This window comes from Corylus avellana, chromosome ca3 (assembly GCF_901000735.1).
Source record: "Corylus avellana chromosome ca3, CavTom2PMs-1.0".
In the NCBI taxonomy this organism is placed as follows: domain Eukaryota; kingdom Viridiplantae; phylum Streptophyta; class Magnoliopsida; order Fagales; family Betulaceae; genus Corylus; species Corylus avellana.
This window is the reverse complement of record NC_081543.1, coordinates 18,749,310-18,767,826: the sequence shown is the minus strand read 5'-3', so window position 1 is coordinate 18,767,826 and position 18,517 is coordinate 18,749,310. Positions and strand designations below refer to the sequence as shown.

General features: G+C 38.2%; 1 protein-coding gene across 1 annotated transcript; it reads left to right on the top strand.

The window, feature by feature from the left end:
* Positions 1 to 850: 850 nt before the first annotated feature.
* On the top strand, positions 851 to 2,459 carry LOC132175893 (serine/threonine-protein kinase WAG1-like). Its single transcript, XM_059587984.1, has one exon. The coding sequence runs from the start codon at positions 902 to 904 to the stop codon at positions 2,336 to 2,338; it is 1,437 nt and encodes a 478-aa protein (XP_059443967.1). The 5' UTR covers positions 851 to 901; the 3' UTR covers positions 2,339 to 2,459.
* The last annotated feature ends 16,058 nt before the right edge of the window (positions 2,460 to 18,517 follow it).

Here is an 18,517-nt window from a genome sequence, read left to right as displayed (position 1 = left end):
TTTAACAAATATATCCTAATATTTTTTTTCAAAATGCAGTCAAACATAATAATAATTTTGGGCTCTATACTATTACATGATGGAGGCGAATTTACTGTAAATCGGTACATACCAAATAAGTAGAATTAACGTAGACAAATATAATTTTAAGAAAGGCGACCAAATAGTATGCCATGAAGCATTTTATAATCATTCTCAAATTTTAAAGACTCAGTTTATTAATTAATGTATTTTGAGTCTTGAGATGTGTGTGTGTTTTTTTTTTTTTAGTATTTTCATATGACATAAATATGAAAATTGTTTATATTTTTAAAAGTTTAGTGTTTAAATTATTTGATAATGTTTTACTTTAGAGAAAAAAATAATGAAGGAGAGAATACAAAAATTAGAATCAATAGCTTGCACCTAATTCTCATTGACTCATTTACTCATTGAGAGGGGTTCAATCTCACCAAATAATAAAATGGAAAGCAGAAAAGAGGCAAATGATTATAAACGTAGGATGAAAGTCATCAACCAACTGCTCGCAGCCGACTAGCCGTTGCGTTGCCTTCTCGCTAGCTGTCTTATGTTACTTATTTCTCGCTGCCCCCAACGCGAACGCGGAACGCGGCTTCATTCCAAGTCCCTTTGTCAGCGGCCTTCAATCTTCCAAACCACCACCCACTCTTATTGGTTCTTGGATTCTCTCTCTCTCTCTCTCTCTCTCTCTCTCCCACCCGCCTGCTGGGTCAACCAAACACCTTGTTTAATATCTGGGCCCCCGCCCAGATATAAAATAGTAATAATAATCCGGTAGGCCCCCCATTGCCCCCCACCTTCCACTCTCTCTTTCTCTCTCTGGTTTTTTTTTTCTATAAACACACATCCATAGTTTCCAAGGCTCGTAATTAAGCAGCCCATGGCAGCAATGGAGGAAGAGTACTACTCCCATTTCCCCTCTGATCTGGACCTCAGCTTCACCAGCTGCACCTCCACCACCAGCGCCCGCAGCAGCTTAGCACGCAGCAGCTTGACTCTCAGCTTCAACGAATCCCGCCTCTCCTCCTCCACCTCCACAGCCGCTACTACTCCCCGCTACAGCCGTCCCCACCGCAGCTCCGACCCGCATTGGGCTGCTATCAAAGCTGCCACCAACATATCCTCCGACGGCAAACTCCATCTCCGCCACCTAAACCTCCTCCGCCACCTCGGCACTGGAAACCTCGGCCGCGTCTTCCTCTGCCGCCTCAGAGACTATGAGCACGCCAACTTCGCTCTCAAGGTGGTGGACAAGGACTCGCTCACCAGCAAAAAGCTCTCCCACGTCCAAATGGAGGCCCAAATCCTCTCCATGCTCGACCACCCTTTCCTCCCTACACTCTACGCCCACCTCAACGTTTCTCACTACGCCTGTCTCCTCATTGACTACTGCCCCGGCGGGGACCTCCACTCCCTCCTCCGCAGACAGCCCAACAACCGCCTCTCCCTTCAGGCCGTCAGGTTCTTCGCCGCCGAGGTCTTGGTAGCCTTGGAGTATTTGCACGCTCTCGGCGTTGTTTACCGGGATCTGAAACCGGAGAACGTTTTGATCCGTGAAGACGGCCACATCATGCTGTCTGACTTTGACTTGTGCTTCATGGCCGACGTGGCCCCCACGTTGCAGCAGAGCCGGGCCCACCGCACCACCAGGAGCCGCAGCTTCAACTGCTTGGGCTCGGTTCCTACAAAACTCGACCGGGAGGAGAGAGCGGCCGAGTTCGTTGCCGAGCCTACGACGGCGTTTTCGAGGTCATGCGTTGGGACCCACGAGTACTTGGCGCCGGAGTTGGTCTCCGGGAGCGGTCATGGCAGCGGCGTTGACTGGTGGGCTTTCGGGGTTTTCATCTACGAGCTGTTGCACGGGACGACGCCGTTCCGGGGAGGCAGCAAAGAGGGCACCCTGCGCAACATAGTGTCGAGCAGGCAGGTCAGATTCCACGTGGCGGAGAGAGAGAAGGAGGAGGCGAGGGACTTGATAGAGAAATTGCTGGTGAAGGACCCAAGGAGGAGGCTGGGCTACGCCAGGGGCGCCACCGACATTAAAAGGCACCCTTTTTTTGATGGGATTAAGTGGTCGCTGATCCGAAACTACAGGCCACCGGAGGTGCGTGGGCTGGCGAGGAGGGGAAAGACCCACGTGGGCCACGTCAGCGCTGGGGCGACCCACAAAAGAAGGCAGCGGTGGTGGTGGAAGAGAGTCGGTTTATTTTCGTTGAAAAAGAAGAAGGCCTCCAGATGTAACTCAACTCACAACAGCAATTACTACCATTACGTCAGTGATAATAATAGCCATAATAATAATAATAGCCACATATAGTAAGTAGGGTTAGAGGGTGGTGCTAAACTTGATTTTTTTTTCTTGTAATGCAAGTCTGATGGGAGAGAAAATTGAAAGGACAAGATAGTAAAAAAGGCTGTGACATTTTCCGTAAAGTCTTTTTTTTTTTTTTTATTCAATTTTGAGTTGGAGTATTTGTACTATTAAAACATATTTTAAGCATTGAAGATTCAGCCCTCAATAGTTTTTTATTAAACGGGTTTGAGCTCCCGCTTTCTTTTCGACATGTTTATGTCTGGTGATATTATATACATTTTCTATTGGAAAAGTAATAATTTGAGATTTCCTTGTTACGCGAACTTTTTTTTTTTTTTTTTTTTGAAAAGAAATTCTGGTATATTATTCGAGCTCAAAAAACGAGCAAAATCAAGGAAAAGGGAAAAACCCCTCTTTCCTTGCAATACTACTGATGCATGGAATAGAATACCACCTCGATCTTATCAATGACATGGGTCCTAGCAGCTATAGCTAGTTCATGCGCAGCCAAATTTGCCGTCCTCCTAACATGGGTAAAACTTGAGTCACCTAAGCCAAGTAAGCTAGCTTTAATATCTTCCACCGGTGCCCATGCCCACTATTACAAGGACTGTTGGAGTTAACACCACTGACCACTTGCAACGCGTCGCCCTCAAATATCACATTTTGATAACCTTGCTCGTGAGAGAAGAGAAGAGCATGAAGTGCAGCTAGTGATTCCGCTACGACTGGCTCTACTTCCAGATTCAAATGCTTGCTTACAGCTGCCAAAAAAGAGCCTCTTCCATCCCTAGCAATAATACCCAAACCGATGGTCCGTTTATTTTTGTCCTAGGCTTCATCCCAGTTGATCTTCACCATGTTCTCCGGAGGTGGCTTCCAACGACCTTCCAGTCACACTCGAGGCAATTAACCCGATCTTGTTGCCCAGTATTTCTGTTTACCCTTTGAAAGTCCTCCAAAGAAACCTCGGCTTCTCTCACAATCTGGTTTGGATGGGTAAGGTGTAAGAAATTCAATATATATTAAATGCTAATTAACAATATAATTAGCAGCGGAAATAATTTAATATATATATGTACCTCCAGCCATGCTTTGCTCAAGCAGCTTGAAGAACAGCTCCACAGCAACCAAACTAAGAACTAAACAATTGAGAGGTTCTTCTGACCTATGCCTACCAGTGAGTGCCAATTGATGGAATACACAGGCCTTATTTATAGATAGGTAGGGGACCCTCAATTAGAGCTGTTACCTTAATTATTCCTCCCATCAAGGAATAAAAATCAAATCAATACAGCTAATTGATTCTACAAAAATAAAATCTTTAATGAAATCAAATACTTGTTCCACAAGAATTAAATCAGTGCTTTAATTCAGAATATTTGATTTACACAATAAGCTTTAATTGGAATAAATTATTGAACACCGCAATTTTATAATTACAATAATATATGTGACATAAGGGACATACTTTAAATAGAATTTCTTACATTCTTCCACTTGGCCCTTATGACACATAAATTCCTTATGGTGTTCAATTCTATGATATGACCAATACTTTATTTATTCCAACCATTCATGGAATCCTCCCACTCACTCAAGGAATACTATACTCGAATCATAGCGGTAAAGCTTTTATATGATAAGCCGTCCCTTCCATGTATCACAATGTGCAATATCTCCCTAAATGAGTACTTTATGGATAATATACTTCATGAATGAACTTCCTATAAGTCATTCCGGTCCAACTTTAATTTTATCCCCACGAATAAGAATAATATATATATGCGCACAAAAATCTTTATAACATAACCTTTATGTCTATAGACCAATTAAAGAGAAACTAAGCATAAATGAATTAATAAATCTCATATATTTCACATGACTTTATACTTTCTTTTACCGGTAAACCTTTAGTCATGGGATCCGCAATCATTAATTCAATACTTATATGCTCAATAGACACTTATTGTCACTTAATGTTCTCTTTCATAGTGATACTTTATGTCGATATACATACTTCTGTTTCTACTCAGTTTATTCTTAGAAAAGATAACTGTAGTAGAATTAACTCAGAAGATCTTTATGGGTCTAACTATAAAATCGACAATCTTGAGACCTTTAACAAAAATGTCTCAACCATAATGCCTGTGTAATTAATTCACAGCATGTAATGACTTTTGCTTTCATGGTAGATGTAGTAACTGTAGTTTGCTTACTGCATCTTCAGTACATATATACTGAAGTTGATTCTCTACTATCTACACATTTAGCAAAAATCAAACTTGAATGAACACCACCAAATGGTAAATGTATCTTTAGGTTAAACTGTAGTTCTTGGTTCATTGCATATTCCACAATACTATATTGACCCAATAGTCCAACTACTATTTCAATGCCAGGTCTAATGTAGACCTGTACATACACATGGAATATCTGCCTTTGTTCCGATACATTTTGGGACATTATCCCCCTTAATAATAGGTGCTACTGAAGATTCATAGTTCTTCATTCTGAATCTCTCTCAAAACTTTAGTGAGATGAACTTTATGTAGCAAACCTAAATTAATGCTTGCAAGCAAAATATTATCTATATACAGGACTAAAAGAAATGTAACTTTACTCCCACTGACCTTAAGGTATATTCAATGATTAACAAGGTTCTCAATAAACCCATGTGAGGTAATAACCTTGTAAAAATTTTGTATACCATTGATGAGAGACATATCTTAGTCCATTAATAGATATTCTTAATTTGCAAGCTTTCTGACTATTATTAATAAAACCCCTTAAGTTGTCTTATGTACACCTCCTCCTTAAGATCCTTATTCAGGAAAATTGTTTTTTCACATCCTTTTGATATAGCTCTAAAACAAAATGAGCTACTCATACCATGATAATCAATGCCATCCTTTCGAGTAAGATCATTGGCTACAAGTCTAACTTTATATCGTTCAACATTACCCGGAAGCATACTTTTAGGTTTTATAAACCCATTTGCAGCCTATGGCTACAACTCCCTTTGGTAAGTCAACAAGATTGCAGACTTGAATTTTAGCCAAAGATTTCATCTCCTCCTTCATGGCATTGAAACACAATGTGAAGTTATCTCCACCCAAAAAGATGTGAAAACAAATTTTGGATCGTCCTTAGGTCTGACATAAAAATCAGACTCCTGGAAGTATACAACATAATCACCAGAGATTGTTGGTCGCCTTATTCTAGAGAATCTTCTTAATCCTACTTCATTTACTTTTGACAAAGTCTGAGTAGGTTCATTCTGAACTTGTTCCTTATGAGTTGACTGTTCTGAAACCGATTGTGCTTGAAGATAATCAATTTGATTTTTCTTAAGCACAATCAAACACCCTTCATGTGAAGGGGCTTCAGTCAACTCTTGTGCTTCCTCTAATTCAATCCCTTAAGGATAAGCACTCCCACTAAGTTCAGCGTTCTCTAAAAATTTTTAATATTAGACTCAACAATTCTAGGACTAAATGAAGAATAGTAAAGCCTAAATCCCTTGGAGTTTACTGTATAACCTATAAAATTCTGCTAGTTGTCCTTGAAGCTAATTACCTTAGGTGTGGATTATAAATCCTCACTATAGCAAGACAACCCCATATGTGTAAACAATTTGAACTTGATTCCATTCATTCCTTAATTTAGGTGTCTTATGGCCAACTCTAAATGGAATCGAGTTAAATGTATACACAGCGGTTTTCAAGGTTTCACTCCATTAGGAGAATAGAACATTACCTTTCATGTCCCTTTTTCGTGTACCTACCATAATACTATCTGCATTTATCAGATCTTATGATCTTGATTTTCTTTTGTTTTGTTTCTCTACTTCTACCTTATAGGTATTGAAAGCATTTAATGCCCCAACCTTATGATTTAGAAGATAGAGATACATAAACCTTATATGATTATTACCGAAAGAGATAGGACATCTCTAACCATTTAGGCAAGAAGTATGGAAAATGTTATACTTGTACATGATCTCAAGAATTTCAAAAATCCCTTTGTTGGCACCTTTATTGGTATAGTTGGTCTGCTTTTCCTTAATGCAGTCCATATATGTAACATCCCCAGCCCGTTAAGGCTGAGTTTGCCACTTTTCTTCTTTTACAACAAAAGTTATTGCAAAGATCTATAAGGTCTATCAGAGTACTTGATTTTAAATGATACGAAAAAATGTATAAAACATTATTCAAGAGATTTTATTACAAGCGAAATTAGAAAACATTAAACTTTAGTTGCGGAATATCATATCATTACAATAACTTATATGAAAAGACTTTGAAAATTAATAATTATCCCCACCCCATTCCGGCCTCCTATTCCAGCATCCTTTCTACCTGAAAACAAGAAATAAAACTGAATGAGCCCAAAGGGGGCCCAGCAAGTAAAATCCACAACCATAAATAGTTTTACTCCTTGTTCTCAGCTTTGAAAATCATTTTCGCAAATAAATATAATTCTAGCCATAATAATATCTGTATGTACGGTTGCATCTCCCGTAACATATACATACTATTACATCTAGTAATAGATCATTGTTGTAAATCATCTTTATAAATCATCATCATAATGCATCATTATAAATAATCTTTGTAAATCATCATAGCATATCATCGTTGAAAATATAGTATCATTTTCTCATAATAAGGCCCATGTACACTATTACCCCTGTGCACGAGGGTTGCGGGTCCTGTGACCATGGCACTGAACTGTGGCCACAGCCATGCCCAACCGTCAATTAACTCTTTCTTGGTGCACTCAACGGTCTAGTTGATGGAATACTACCTTCTGGCATAGCCTCCTTCAGTGGTTTCGCCTCCATCCGAGTATCGGTACCGAACTCTTTCTCATTCTTACTTATCTTGGGGCCAAAAATACTCTCCTCCATACATGTGCCCTCATTTCATAAACATTTATCTCATCTCTTGTACTTTTCTTTGTACTTCTTTTGATGCATCTTAGGGCAACATGTAGGAGGGTTTATCATCTTTTTTTTCTTTCTTATAATCATCATCATTTTTCAACTTTCTTTTCTCAAAATGGAAACCTTTTCAAATATAAACTTGTTGTACTTAGAAAGCATTTAAATAAATAGAAACTTTCTAGATAATTCTTTTAGAAATCCTTCATGCATGCAACATAACTTCATAATACGTAAATAAAATAATCATTTACACTTTACTAAAGAATGAATAAATAGCATGACATGAAGTAATTTTAGAAGGGGTAGTGAATTTACTTACCTCTAGACTGAAGCTAAAAGTGGTATGAAGGAATCCAGTTGCTCCAATATGACTAACACCACTAGTATATCTTTTGAAACTAATTTCTAAAGTCCGCTATCTCTTGTGTTCTTTCTTTCTTGTAGCGCTTGGTCTCGCCTTTCTCTCTCTGTTCTGAGTAAACACTCTTAGAAAGAAGAAAGACCGAGTAAAAAGCGGAAGAAGGAAGAATATATGCAAGAGATGGGAGAGGAGATGAGTGGTGAAAATTCTGAAGGAGAAGAGCTCTATTTATAGGAGAAAATCAAATACTATTCTACCGTCAATTTACAATTATACCCTCATTTTACTATTTCACCAACCCTATACTATTCTATCTACCCTATACTATTCTACCTTCTTATTCTACCATCCTTATATCTACCATTTACTATCCTATTATTTCACCAATTACCATTCTCTAATTACCACTCTCATAAATTTCCCAAGAATTAAAATCCTTAGCTACAATGGATATTAAAATAACATCATTATCAAAATAATCTATTTAAATAGCTTTGAAAATTCTGGGACACTACAATATAAATACCAAAGGTAGTAAATTTTAAGAGTCGTAAAAACTCTATCATTTATCGACCTTTTATTCTTTATAGAGATATATTCCAATCTCCAATGTCATAACATAGAGGATTTTCTCATTCATAAGACTCTGCTTTATGTCAACATTTATATGCAGGGATTAATTTTCCCAAAAATTGGGATCTAGATCAATTTTAAATAGATCATTAATTTAATATTCCACCCAAAAATTTTAACAATATTCAAACTTGATTTTAACAAACTAAAATAGAAATTAAATTTCTAAAAGAATTGTGGAATATATAAAAACATTATTAAGGTCAAAATGACATAACATAATTTTTTTTTTTTTTTTAAATTAATCTATAGATCCCAACAACCTCCAATTGTAAACAAGTATTATTTAGAAAACCCTACATTATGTTGACAACGTGGACCGCTAAACCAAATTCAATCCACATAGTCCTTAGGAGAGTCAATAAAAGAGATTCATGACACACTAGGTGTATGAGATTACCTTTATTTCAAGTCATTTATGATACTTTATGCAATCATTATTTATATGCCCATAATTTTCCTTAGTGTGAGAGAAACAAGTATCTTAATTGCCATAACACTTTGTTGGCACCTTGTTTTCATTCATCAGCTATTGGACATGATTGCCTATAAAGGTCTTTCCCTTAACATGAATAACTTTCTAGATTCTCATGTCTTAATCTCTCATCTTCTTGAACACACATGATCAGAAGCTCCTTAATTGATCAGTTATCCTTATGTGTGCCACAAGATATTTGAAAAAATATCATATTTAGATGAGAGAATAAAATTGACCATAATGACTCAAAAACTCAACCTTTAAGGACTTTATAATGAGCTATTATGTCCTTCATTTCCATAATGTGCTCAAGCACATTTTGAAAAAGGTTTTACTTTAACGCTTTTCTATTAGGGTGCAGGCCAAAGCCTTATTGGAACTCACTAAATGTTCCTCAATGACCTTTCTTTGGCCCTAAAACACTAAGGAATAAAACCCTAATGCTTTCCTTGATATGAGATTTCATGAACGTTGAAACTTAAGCGATTTAAATCACTACAATCGTTCATGTTTAATAATCTCATGTGGCGTACTTGATTCCGTGGGAGAAGGTGATTCGTCCACACGAAACGCCAATTCAGTCTCCAAACACCCCAAAGTGAAAAACACATTTTTCTTTTCAGTCAGAAAAATTACCACTAGGAGTTATTGGAACATAAAATACTAATAATTAAAGCAGTAGGAATACATCCAGTAACCAAGAAAAATTATATACTTTAATGCTATGAAATAACCTTATTTAAATTAACCAATGTTAATTTAATAGTAAATTTCAACCTACCTGTGGGCAAAGGTGCATCACGCATGAAATTTACTCTTTATTAATAAGACTAATAAATTTAGCATTAATAAATAAAATTTTCCGTACCTGTGGGCCTAAGAGAAATTTTATTTTCAATGTTAAATTTACTATCTTATTCTAATTAACTCATAAAAATAAAAACGTCCCTGTGGGATTGGCAAATTAAATTTATGAATTAATTACAATACGATGTTAATTTTCTTTATGAAGTTCATATATATAATCTTGATGCAATTATCATTATAAAATCGGGATACTGTGGCTCTCCCAAAAATTATTATGACAATTACGACTTCATTAACATCGAATTTATTTAAATTAACCAATGCTAATTTAATAGTAAATTTCAACCTACCTGTGGGCAAAGGTTGCATCCCGCATGAAATTTACTCTTTAATAGGACTAATAAATTTAACATTAATAAATAAAATTCTCCGTACCTGTGGGCCTAAGAGAAATTTTATTTTTAAAGTTAAATTTATTATCTTATTCTAATTAAATCATAAAAATAATAACGTCCCTGTGGGGATTAGTAATTAAATTTATGAATTAATTACAACAGGATGTTAATTTTCCTTATGAAGTTCACATATATGATCTTGATGCAATTATCATTATAAAATCGGGATGCTGTGGCTCTCCCAAAATTATTATGATAATCACTACTTCATTAACATCCAATAACTGTATAGATGCCACAAATAAAGTTCCCAAGAATAAAAGACAAAACCATCATGTTAGTGGGTAAACAGTATTTTTCCAAAGTACAACCGGATAGTGTCCCAGGTAAGTGGGGGGGCGCACAACGGCACACTTAAGTCCCAAGACTTGCCTTGCCAGAGCTTTCCGATTGCAATTTTGGATAGTACCATAAACATTCACCAACACATGAGGCTTAGTTAATTATTCTCAGGTCCAGGCATCAAACAATTTATATTTAAACAATTAAAAGAATAAATATATCATTGAGTTCATGTATTAAAGAAACAATAATTTAATACTAAACAATTTGAATCATAAGATAAATAAAAAAGTAATATTAAAGCATCAAAAACTGAATAGCCTAATGGTCTTGAAGTGACCTTAGACCTTTATCCCTCAAGAGCCCAAGTTCTAAACCCAATGAGCCCCCCCCCTTTTTTTTTTTTTAACTGAATGGGCTCTCGGGTTGGGCTTCCTTATTGGGTCAGCCTTTGGTTTCTGTATTGGGTTGGCCCAATCGGGTTAGCCCACTTAATAAACCAAGTTTTTTTTTTTTTTTTTTTTATAAACTGAATTGGGCTTGGGTTAAAAAATGAACCCATACCCAGTGGCCCAAAAGCACTTGACCCAGTTCCTTATGGGTTAGAAACCCTACCCGGAAAACTTAATCTCAACCCGGAAATCCTAACCGTTGCGCTGCCGCCGCCGCCCCTTTAGCCTTCCTCATGCGTCGGCCAACGTAGGGCCACCGCTCAATGGCCAAATGGCCACGGTGATCGGCAAGGGGGCGGCATTCCGTCCAGCACCATCGCCAAAAACATCGCTGCCGTCCCTCACGTACATCCGCATTGTGATGGGCTGCCAACTTCATGCGGCAGTCAATCAGGACCGCCGCACAGCAGCCCCAGATGACACTGACCGGCGGGGATCAGTGGCCCCGTCCAAACCCACAGGCAGCCCGTGCAGGGCTGCCGTTGCTTTGAGTCACAGGCGGCCCGATGCGGGCTGCCGCTCACTTTATACGGCCAACGCCGCTGCAGGTGGGTAAAAAAACGGTCCTTTATGCGGCCAACTCTGCTGCAGTGGGGAGCCGACGAATTCCAGTTCCGGTGGGCGGTGGGCAGCCTTTCTGGCTAGCTTGTCTCTCGGTCCTCAAGTTGTTTTGTACCAAGATTCAAAGAAACAAGAAGGAGGGCAATTTGGTCATGAAAGAAACAAATCAGTAAGTGGTCATGGATTTCATTCATTTTCGACGGAAACAAAACAAAATAATATAAATCCGTGGGTTTCATGCTTTATGCTCCTCACCATATATTTTGTTTCAATAATCAATGAACAAAATAAAATATTGTTGAAACAAAATTAAAATTTTATAGCAGGCATATCTCAAAAATTAAACTGAGCAAATATGGCCTAGAGGAGGCTCTGATACCACATGTAAGAAATTCAATATATATTAAATGCTAATTAACAATATAATTAGCAGCGAAAATAATTTAATATATATATGTACCTCCAGCCATGCTTTGCTCAAGCAGCTTGAAGAACAGCTCCACAGCAACCAAACTAAGAACTAAACAATTGAGAGGTTCTTCTGACCTATGCCTACCAGTGAGTGCCAATTGATGGAATACACAGGCCTTATTTATAGGTAGGTCAGGGGACCCTCAATTAGAGCTGTTACCTTAATTCTTCCTCCCGTCAAGGAATAAAAATCAAATCAATACAGCTAATTGATTCCACAAAAAATAAAATCTTTAATGAAATCAAATATTTGTTCCACATGAATTAAATCAGTGCTTTAATTCAGAATATTTGATTTACACAATAAGCTTTAATTGGAATAAATTATTGAACACCGCAATTTTATAATTACAATAATATATGTGACATAAGGGACATACTTTAAATAGAATTTCTTACATAAGGGTCAGACCTCCAAAGAAACCTCGGCTTCTCTCACAATCTGGTTTGGATGGGAAAGCGTCCCTGACCCTCTATGCACTATCTCGTTCCTGCGATGCCAAATACGCCGGGAAGTAACAGCAAAAAGCTCAACGTCCCCCTTCTCGCACCGTGAGATCAATCCAAGAAAATTTGTGCGATGTCTTTTCCACCATAGGAACTTTTCTGCAATTTTATCCGACTCCCTCCCCAAACATCATTAGCAGCCGGACACTCCCATGTTATGTGAGCTACGGTCTCTTCCTCTTTGAGACAAATTGGGCAAAGCTTATCGTCACAAACACCTCTTTTAAACAGGTTAGCCTTAGTTGGGAGCAGACTATGACATGCCCTCCACAAAAACATCTTAACAGCATTCATCACATTCAAATCCCAGCACATCTTCCACTCCTTTCTTGCTTTTTTCACAACCGAGCTCCCTGGTTGCTGCATTGCTTGCGTCTCCTTTTCTCCGCACTGAGAATTCCCCTTTCTTCGTGCATCGCCAAATTAACCGATCCTTGGGGAGGAGGGGACTCAGCGGAATATTGGTGATGGCATTTGCTTCTTCAGGGCAAAAATGTTCAGAAATAAATGAGCTGTTCCACTGCTTCGTGTCTTGATCAATCAAGCAACAAACCTTCATGCATCTCCTCCGACATATCAAATTTCGGAGTCTGGACAGAAAAAGACGATTGTATGGGAATCCATTTGTCACCCCAAACCCTTATTTCTTTCCCATCCCCTACCCTCAAAATGACTCCACTGTGAACTAAGCCTCTTGCAGCTAACAAGCTCCTCCAAGCCTCAGATGGTCTGTTCCCTAGGGCAGCATCCAGTATGGAGGTGTTGGGAAAGAATTTAGCTTGCATAATCTTAGCCATCAAAGAATCAGGATTTTTCAAAATTCTCGAGACCTGCTTGACAAGTAGAGCCTTGTTAAACAAAACCAAGTCTCTAAAACCCAAACCTCCCTGATCTTTGGGAGTACCCATCTTTTCCCAACTCATCTGATGTATCTTTGGGAGTACTCATCTTTTCCCAACTCATCCAATGTATCTTCGAAGTATTTTCCTTGTGTCCCCACCAAAACCATTGTATAAGCCCATTTAACTCCTTACATAGAGATGATGGGAGTAGAAACACACTCATACTATAAGTAGGTATCGCTTGAACCACTACTTTAATCAAAATTTTCTTCCCATCTTGTGATAGAAATTTTACTTTTCAATCATTAAGTCGGTTCCAGACTTTGTCTTTGATGCTCTTCAATGCCATGTACCTAGATCTCCCCACCAGAGTTAGTAAGCCCAAATATTTCTCATAACATTGAATAGCATTCAAACCCAAAAAACGAGAAATCTCTTCTATTTTTTTTTGAACTAGTATTGTGAGAAAAGAAGATAGAAGTCTTCTCCCTATTGAGTTGTTGCCCCGAGGCAGCTTCATATTTCTCCAAAATATTGATGAGCCTATGCCACTCCACCAAATTTGCCTTCCAAAATAAGAGGCTATCATCTGCGAAAAATAAATGACTCAGCTTTAGACCCCTCTTGGAAGTAATGTTACCCACCGGTTGCCCATTAATCACAATTGAGTATGAAACAGTTCGAACACATGCCATAACCAACGACATCCACCTTTCCGAAAAACCCATTTTGTCCAGCTCCAAAAATTCTCATTCCTCCCTATCATATGCTTTACACATGTCAAATTTTATCCCCATAAATTCCACCTTACTCTGCATTCTCGTGTGCATGGTATGCAAAGTCTCATAAGCTGCTAGAATGTTGTTTGTTGTTAGCCTCATAGGGAGGAAAGCACTTTGATTCGGTGAAATAACCAACGGGAGGACCACCTTTAACCTATTTTCCAGTACTTTAGAAATAATCTTATAAAGTACATTGCAAAGGCTGATTGGTCTGAATTCCGTAACACTACTTGAATTTTTAACTTTTGGGATCAAAACAATATTAGTAGCATTAATGGAACTATCCATACGAGGGGAATTCAAAAAATATAAAGCAGCTTCACATACCTCCGGACCAACAGTGGCCCAATTTTGTTAGTAAAAATCATCTATGAACCCATCTAGGCCAGGGGCATTGAATGGTGCCATTTGGTCTAAGGCCTGTTTAATTTCTTCATTTGTAAACGTGGCTGTCAATTTATTATTCATCTCCAAAGTAACCTTGCTGCATATTGAGGAAGTGCACGAATCCACAATTTGAGGTTTTGCCGAAGTGAACAGGTTGGAGTAATACCTCACAAAATAATTTTCTATGTCCTTGGGTGTCGTGCAAAGCTGACCAACCTTATTTTTAATATTTACCACCTCACTACGTCTTCTTCTTTGTGTGGCACATGCATGAAAATATTTTATATTATGGTCACCATGACGTAGCCAGTCCTCCATCGCACGTTGCTTGCACTTCGACTCCTCTTGCTCCAATAAATCATGGATTTCATTTTTTAGTGCTGCCTCTTTTTCTCTATCTGGACCGTCTCCCACCCCTTGAATGTTTTCTAGAACTCGAGTGTTTGACTAAATTAATTCCTCTGTTGCATGAACAGCTTTTTTAACCCATACCTGAATTGACTTTTGGCATCTCTTCATCTTCCCTTTAATTTTGGCCCACTGGTTGCCTCCCTGACCCCTTGCTGTCCACGAATTCTGTATGGCTTCTACATAATCATTCCGACGTGACCAGCTAGCTTCCATTCGAAATGGTTGCTTTCTTCTCCTTACAAAGCCCTTGTTGTCATTTAATTTTAGGAGAAGAGGGTGATGGTCGAAGCTTCTACTAGCCATAACAATAACTTCCATATCTTCAAACATCGATCTCCACTCCAAATCAGCAACAGCTCTATCCAATGATTCTTTAGTGAATGTATCCCCTTCTCTACCATTGTTTCATGTATATTTGGGTCCTATGAAGCCCTAATCACATAGTTGATAGTCTTCTAGAACTTTTTGGAAATCCTCCATTTGTCCTCGAGCTCTATATGTGGACCCTTTTATTGCAGAAAGATTCACAATTTCATTAAAATCTCCCATACAAAGCCAAGGGGTAGGTGTAAGCCCTGATAGATGGTGTAATAAAGCCCATGATTCGTATCTTTTTGCTGCTACTGGGTGGCCATAGAATTTCGAAAACTTCTAAGAAAAACCGTCGCTTCCAATAGTAACAATACCATTAGTATGCCGTCGACATAGTTGTGAATGACTACATTGGTTTCTGCATTCTATGATAAAATAAGACCACTACTACGCCTCACACTATCTACCACAAACATATAATCAAAAGACAATTTTTATTCTAAAAAATTTAGCATTTTTATTACATAACTTAGTTTCCATAAGGAAAACCAAAGCGTGTCTCTTCTCCTTCATCATCTGGTAGAGGTCATGAACTGCACTACAATTCTTAAGCCCTCAGCAGTTCCAACTTAAAATACTCATAGTTCTTGGTAGGATTGCTTAGCAGCCTCCGCCTTCTCAATGAATTCTTGAATCTGCAACTCTCCCTTAAAACGGTTTCTCTTTCCTCCCTCCTGAACAACATCAGCTTGTTCCCCTTGTTTTTTCCTTTTACCCACTTGCAGCCTGTCCCTTCTTTTTTGCCTATAGCTTCTGGACTACGTACAACGCTTTTCCAGCTAGGTTGAGAAGACCTTTCTAGAGAGGAATCGAACAAAGAAAGTCCATGCATAGCCATATAATCTTCCACGTTGCTCCCCTTCTTTTTAAAATTGCGGACAAGTGTCTCAAGTAAGTTGTCCACGTGCAAGGTATCCTTCACCCCACCATCGAAACTCTACGATACACCCTTTCTCTCCATGGTTTCCCACACCATCTTTTCCTTTATAGAATCCCATTGCCCGATATAAATACTTCTTGCCTTATTGGATTCTGTCTCCCCTGCCGTGCTAGATTGGGGGACCTCATTATGGCTAATATTATTCGTTATATTTTCCCCAGGAATCATGAAGATTTTTTATTTCTTCCTCTCCCTGATTAGCTCCTAAGTATCCCCTCTCATAATTTCCTCCCCTCCTTGGCTTGATGATTTCCCCTGATTTTTGCTTGCCTTAATAGGTGATTGCAAGCTGTCACGTAGGGCAGATGGTTCACCCCTAGCCTTCATCGGTGCCGCCGAGGTTTCGGTAGAGTCTCCGCCATTCTCCTCCTCTCCCGTTCCTTCATTGCTACCATGATAACCCCTTTACTTGTCAGCACAGTCATTGTCGAATGGGTTTGAGGTTGAATTAAAACCCCACCAGGCCCCATCGGAACGACTGTCTTTTCCTCCACCATACCTAATACCGGTGGGGGTGACTCGAAGCCATTTGCCAAACTGGAAATCAGCCTCATCCCCCAGTCTTCTACTACTTCCAGGTCGTGTGCAACCTCGACTACCATGGCAGATGGTCCCACAGTTGAAACAGAAACGAGGAATCTTCTCATACTAGAATGCAATCCAGATGGATTGGTCTCTGAGTTTTAGATGCCTCCCCTGAAAGAGCGGTTTGGAAAGATCCAGAATTATCCTAACCCTGAGATACTACCCCCAGCCAACCCCTTCCTCACCCACTTCAACGTCCTCCACCTCACCAACAGATGCTCTGATTCGAAACCCCATCGCCTTACTCATGCATGCTAAAGGTAAATTGTACATGCACACCCAGAATGTTGCTTTCTCAAACTCCAAATCCGCCACCGGCGTAATTCCATCAAAATCCTCCAGAGACACTAAATTTCCATCAAACGTCCATGGGCGTCCCTCCATAATCCAGATTTTATCCCATTCATTCTCAAACTCTATGAGGAAGAGGTTTGCTCCCAAGGTTTTGAAAGTTACCCTCCTTGTTGGTTGCCAAGCACGAATCAGTGGGGTCTTAATAATCTCCTTTCCCACAGATCTGTCTACCAATAACTTTCCCACCACACATGCACTTCCACGTTCCACCACAGGCTTCAGATCTTCTTCATAGGTGACCACCTCGTTTTCCTCCTCCTCCATACGATTAAACTTCTCCCATAGTTTATTCAAATCCTCTGTCATCGATCCTATATCTCTCCCACCCACGATCTCTTGCTTCGAAATTGGGTACCACCGTTGCACCTGCCTCCACCTCCCACCCTTTCGAAACTGATGGAGGGTAACCACTTTACCACTAGGTTTCAGACGAGAGACCTAGAGAGAAGATATTCCAATTTTTTTTTTTTTCCTCGTTACGAGAACTAGCTCATAGCGCGAGCTCATAACCCGCGCTATGAACATAATTTTTCATTGTAATTTTAAAAAAAGCGTATAAAAAAATCTATCACCATTCTTTCAATAAAAAGACATGCTAACAGAACATTGCATCAATATAATATATAAAGCACAAAATGATTATCAAAGCATTAATAGAAAGTTAGCAAAAATCTCTATATTGTAATTGAAAAACGTTTCTATTCCTTTTATTTACAATAATCAAATAAATTTTTGCCTTCAAAAGAAGAAAAACACTTCCAAAAATTGCTACAAATCCGAGTAAATCACACAAATGAACAACAAAATCTCATAAATCATTCAAATGGATTAAAACATGAGACCCTTAATTTTAGTTTAATCCTTAAAGATTAAAACATGTAAAAATCTTTGTTCCTATATCAGTAATTCAAAAATGAAAAAAGAAAGTATAATATATATAAAGAAGAAAACCATAATTTTCATTATCAAAGCATTAATATAAAAGTATTCAAAGTTTTCTAATATTGATGGTGTGGTGCCTATTATTATCAACAAATAAAAGTTGAAACCCATATACATAAGAACATTTTCGAAAAAAAAAAAAGAAAAAAAAGAAGAAAAAAAAGAAAAAAACAAACAAAATATTTCACTCAATATTTAATGCAATTAAATAAATACTCTCATATCAAGTTCAATGCCTAATTATCTCTTTGGTATTTTGAAAGCATTTCTGATCCTTTTGTGCTCAACAATCAATTATTTTTTGCTTCTTTTGCTTTCAAAAAAAAGAAAAAAAAACATTTCCACAAAATGCCTGAAAATTGAGTAAATCACATAAATGAAAACAAAAAATTTCATAAAGCATTCAAATGAATTAAAACAGAAGACCATTTCTTTTAGTTTAATCCATATATATTAAAACATGTTAAAATATTGGGAAAAATATAATTTAGCCTTCCAAAACTACAAGCCATTTACGATTTAGCTCCCTAATGTTCAAAAAGTAATAACGTTGCCCCCCAAACTACCAATCAGTTGCAATTTGGCCACTCTGTTAGTCATTACCGTCAAATA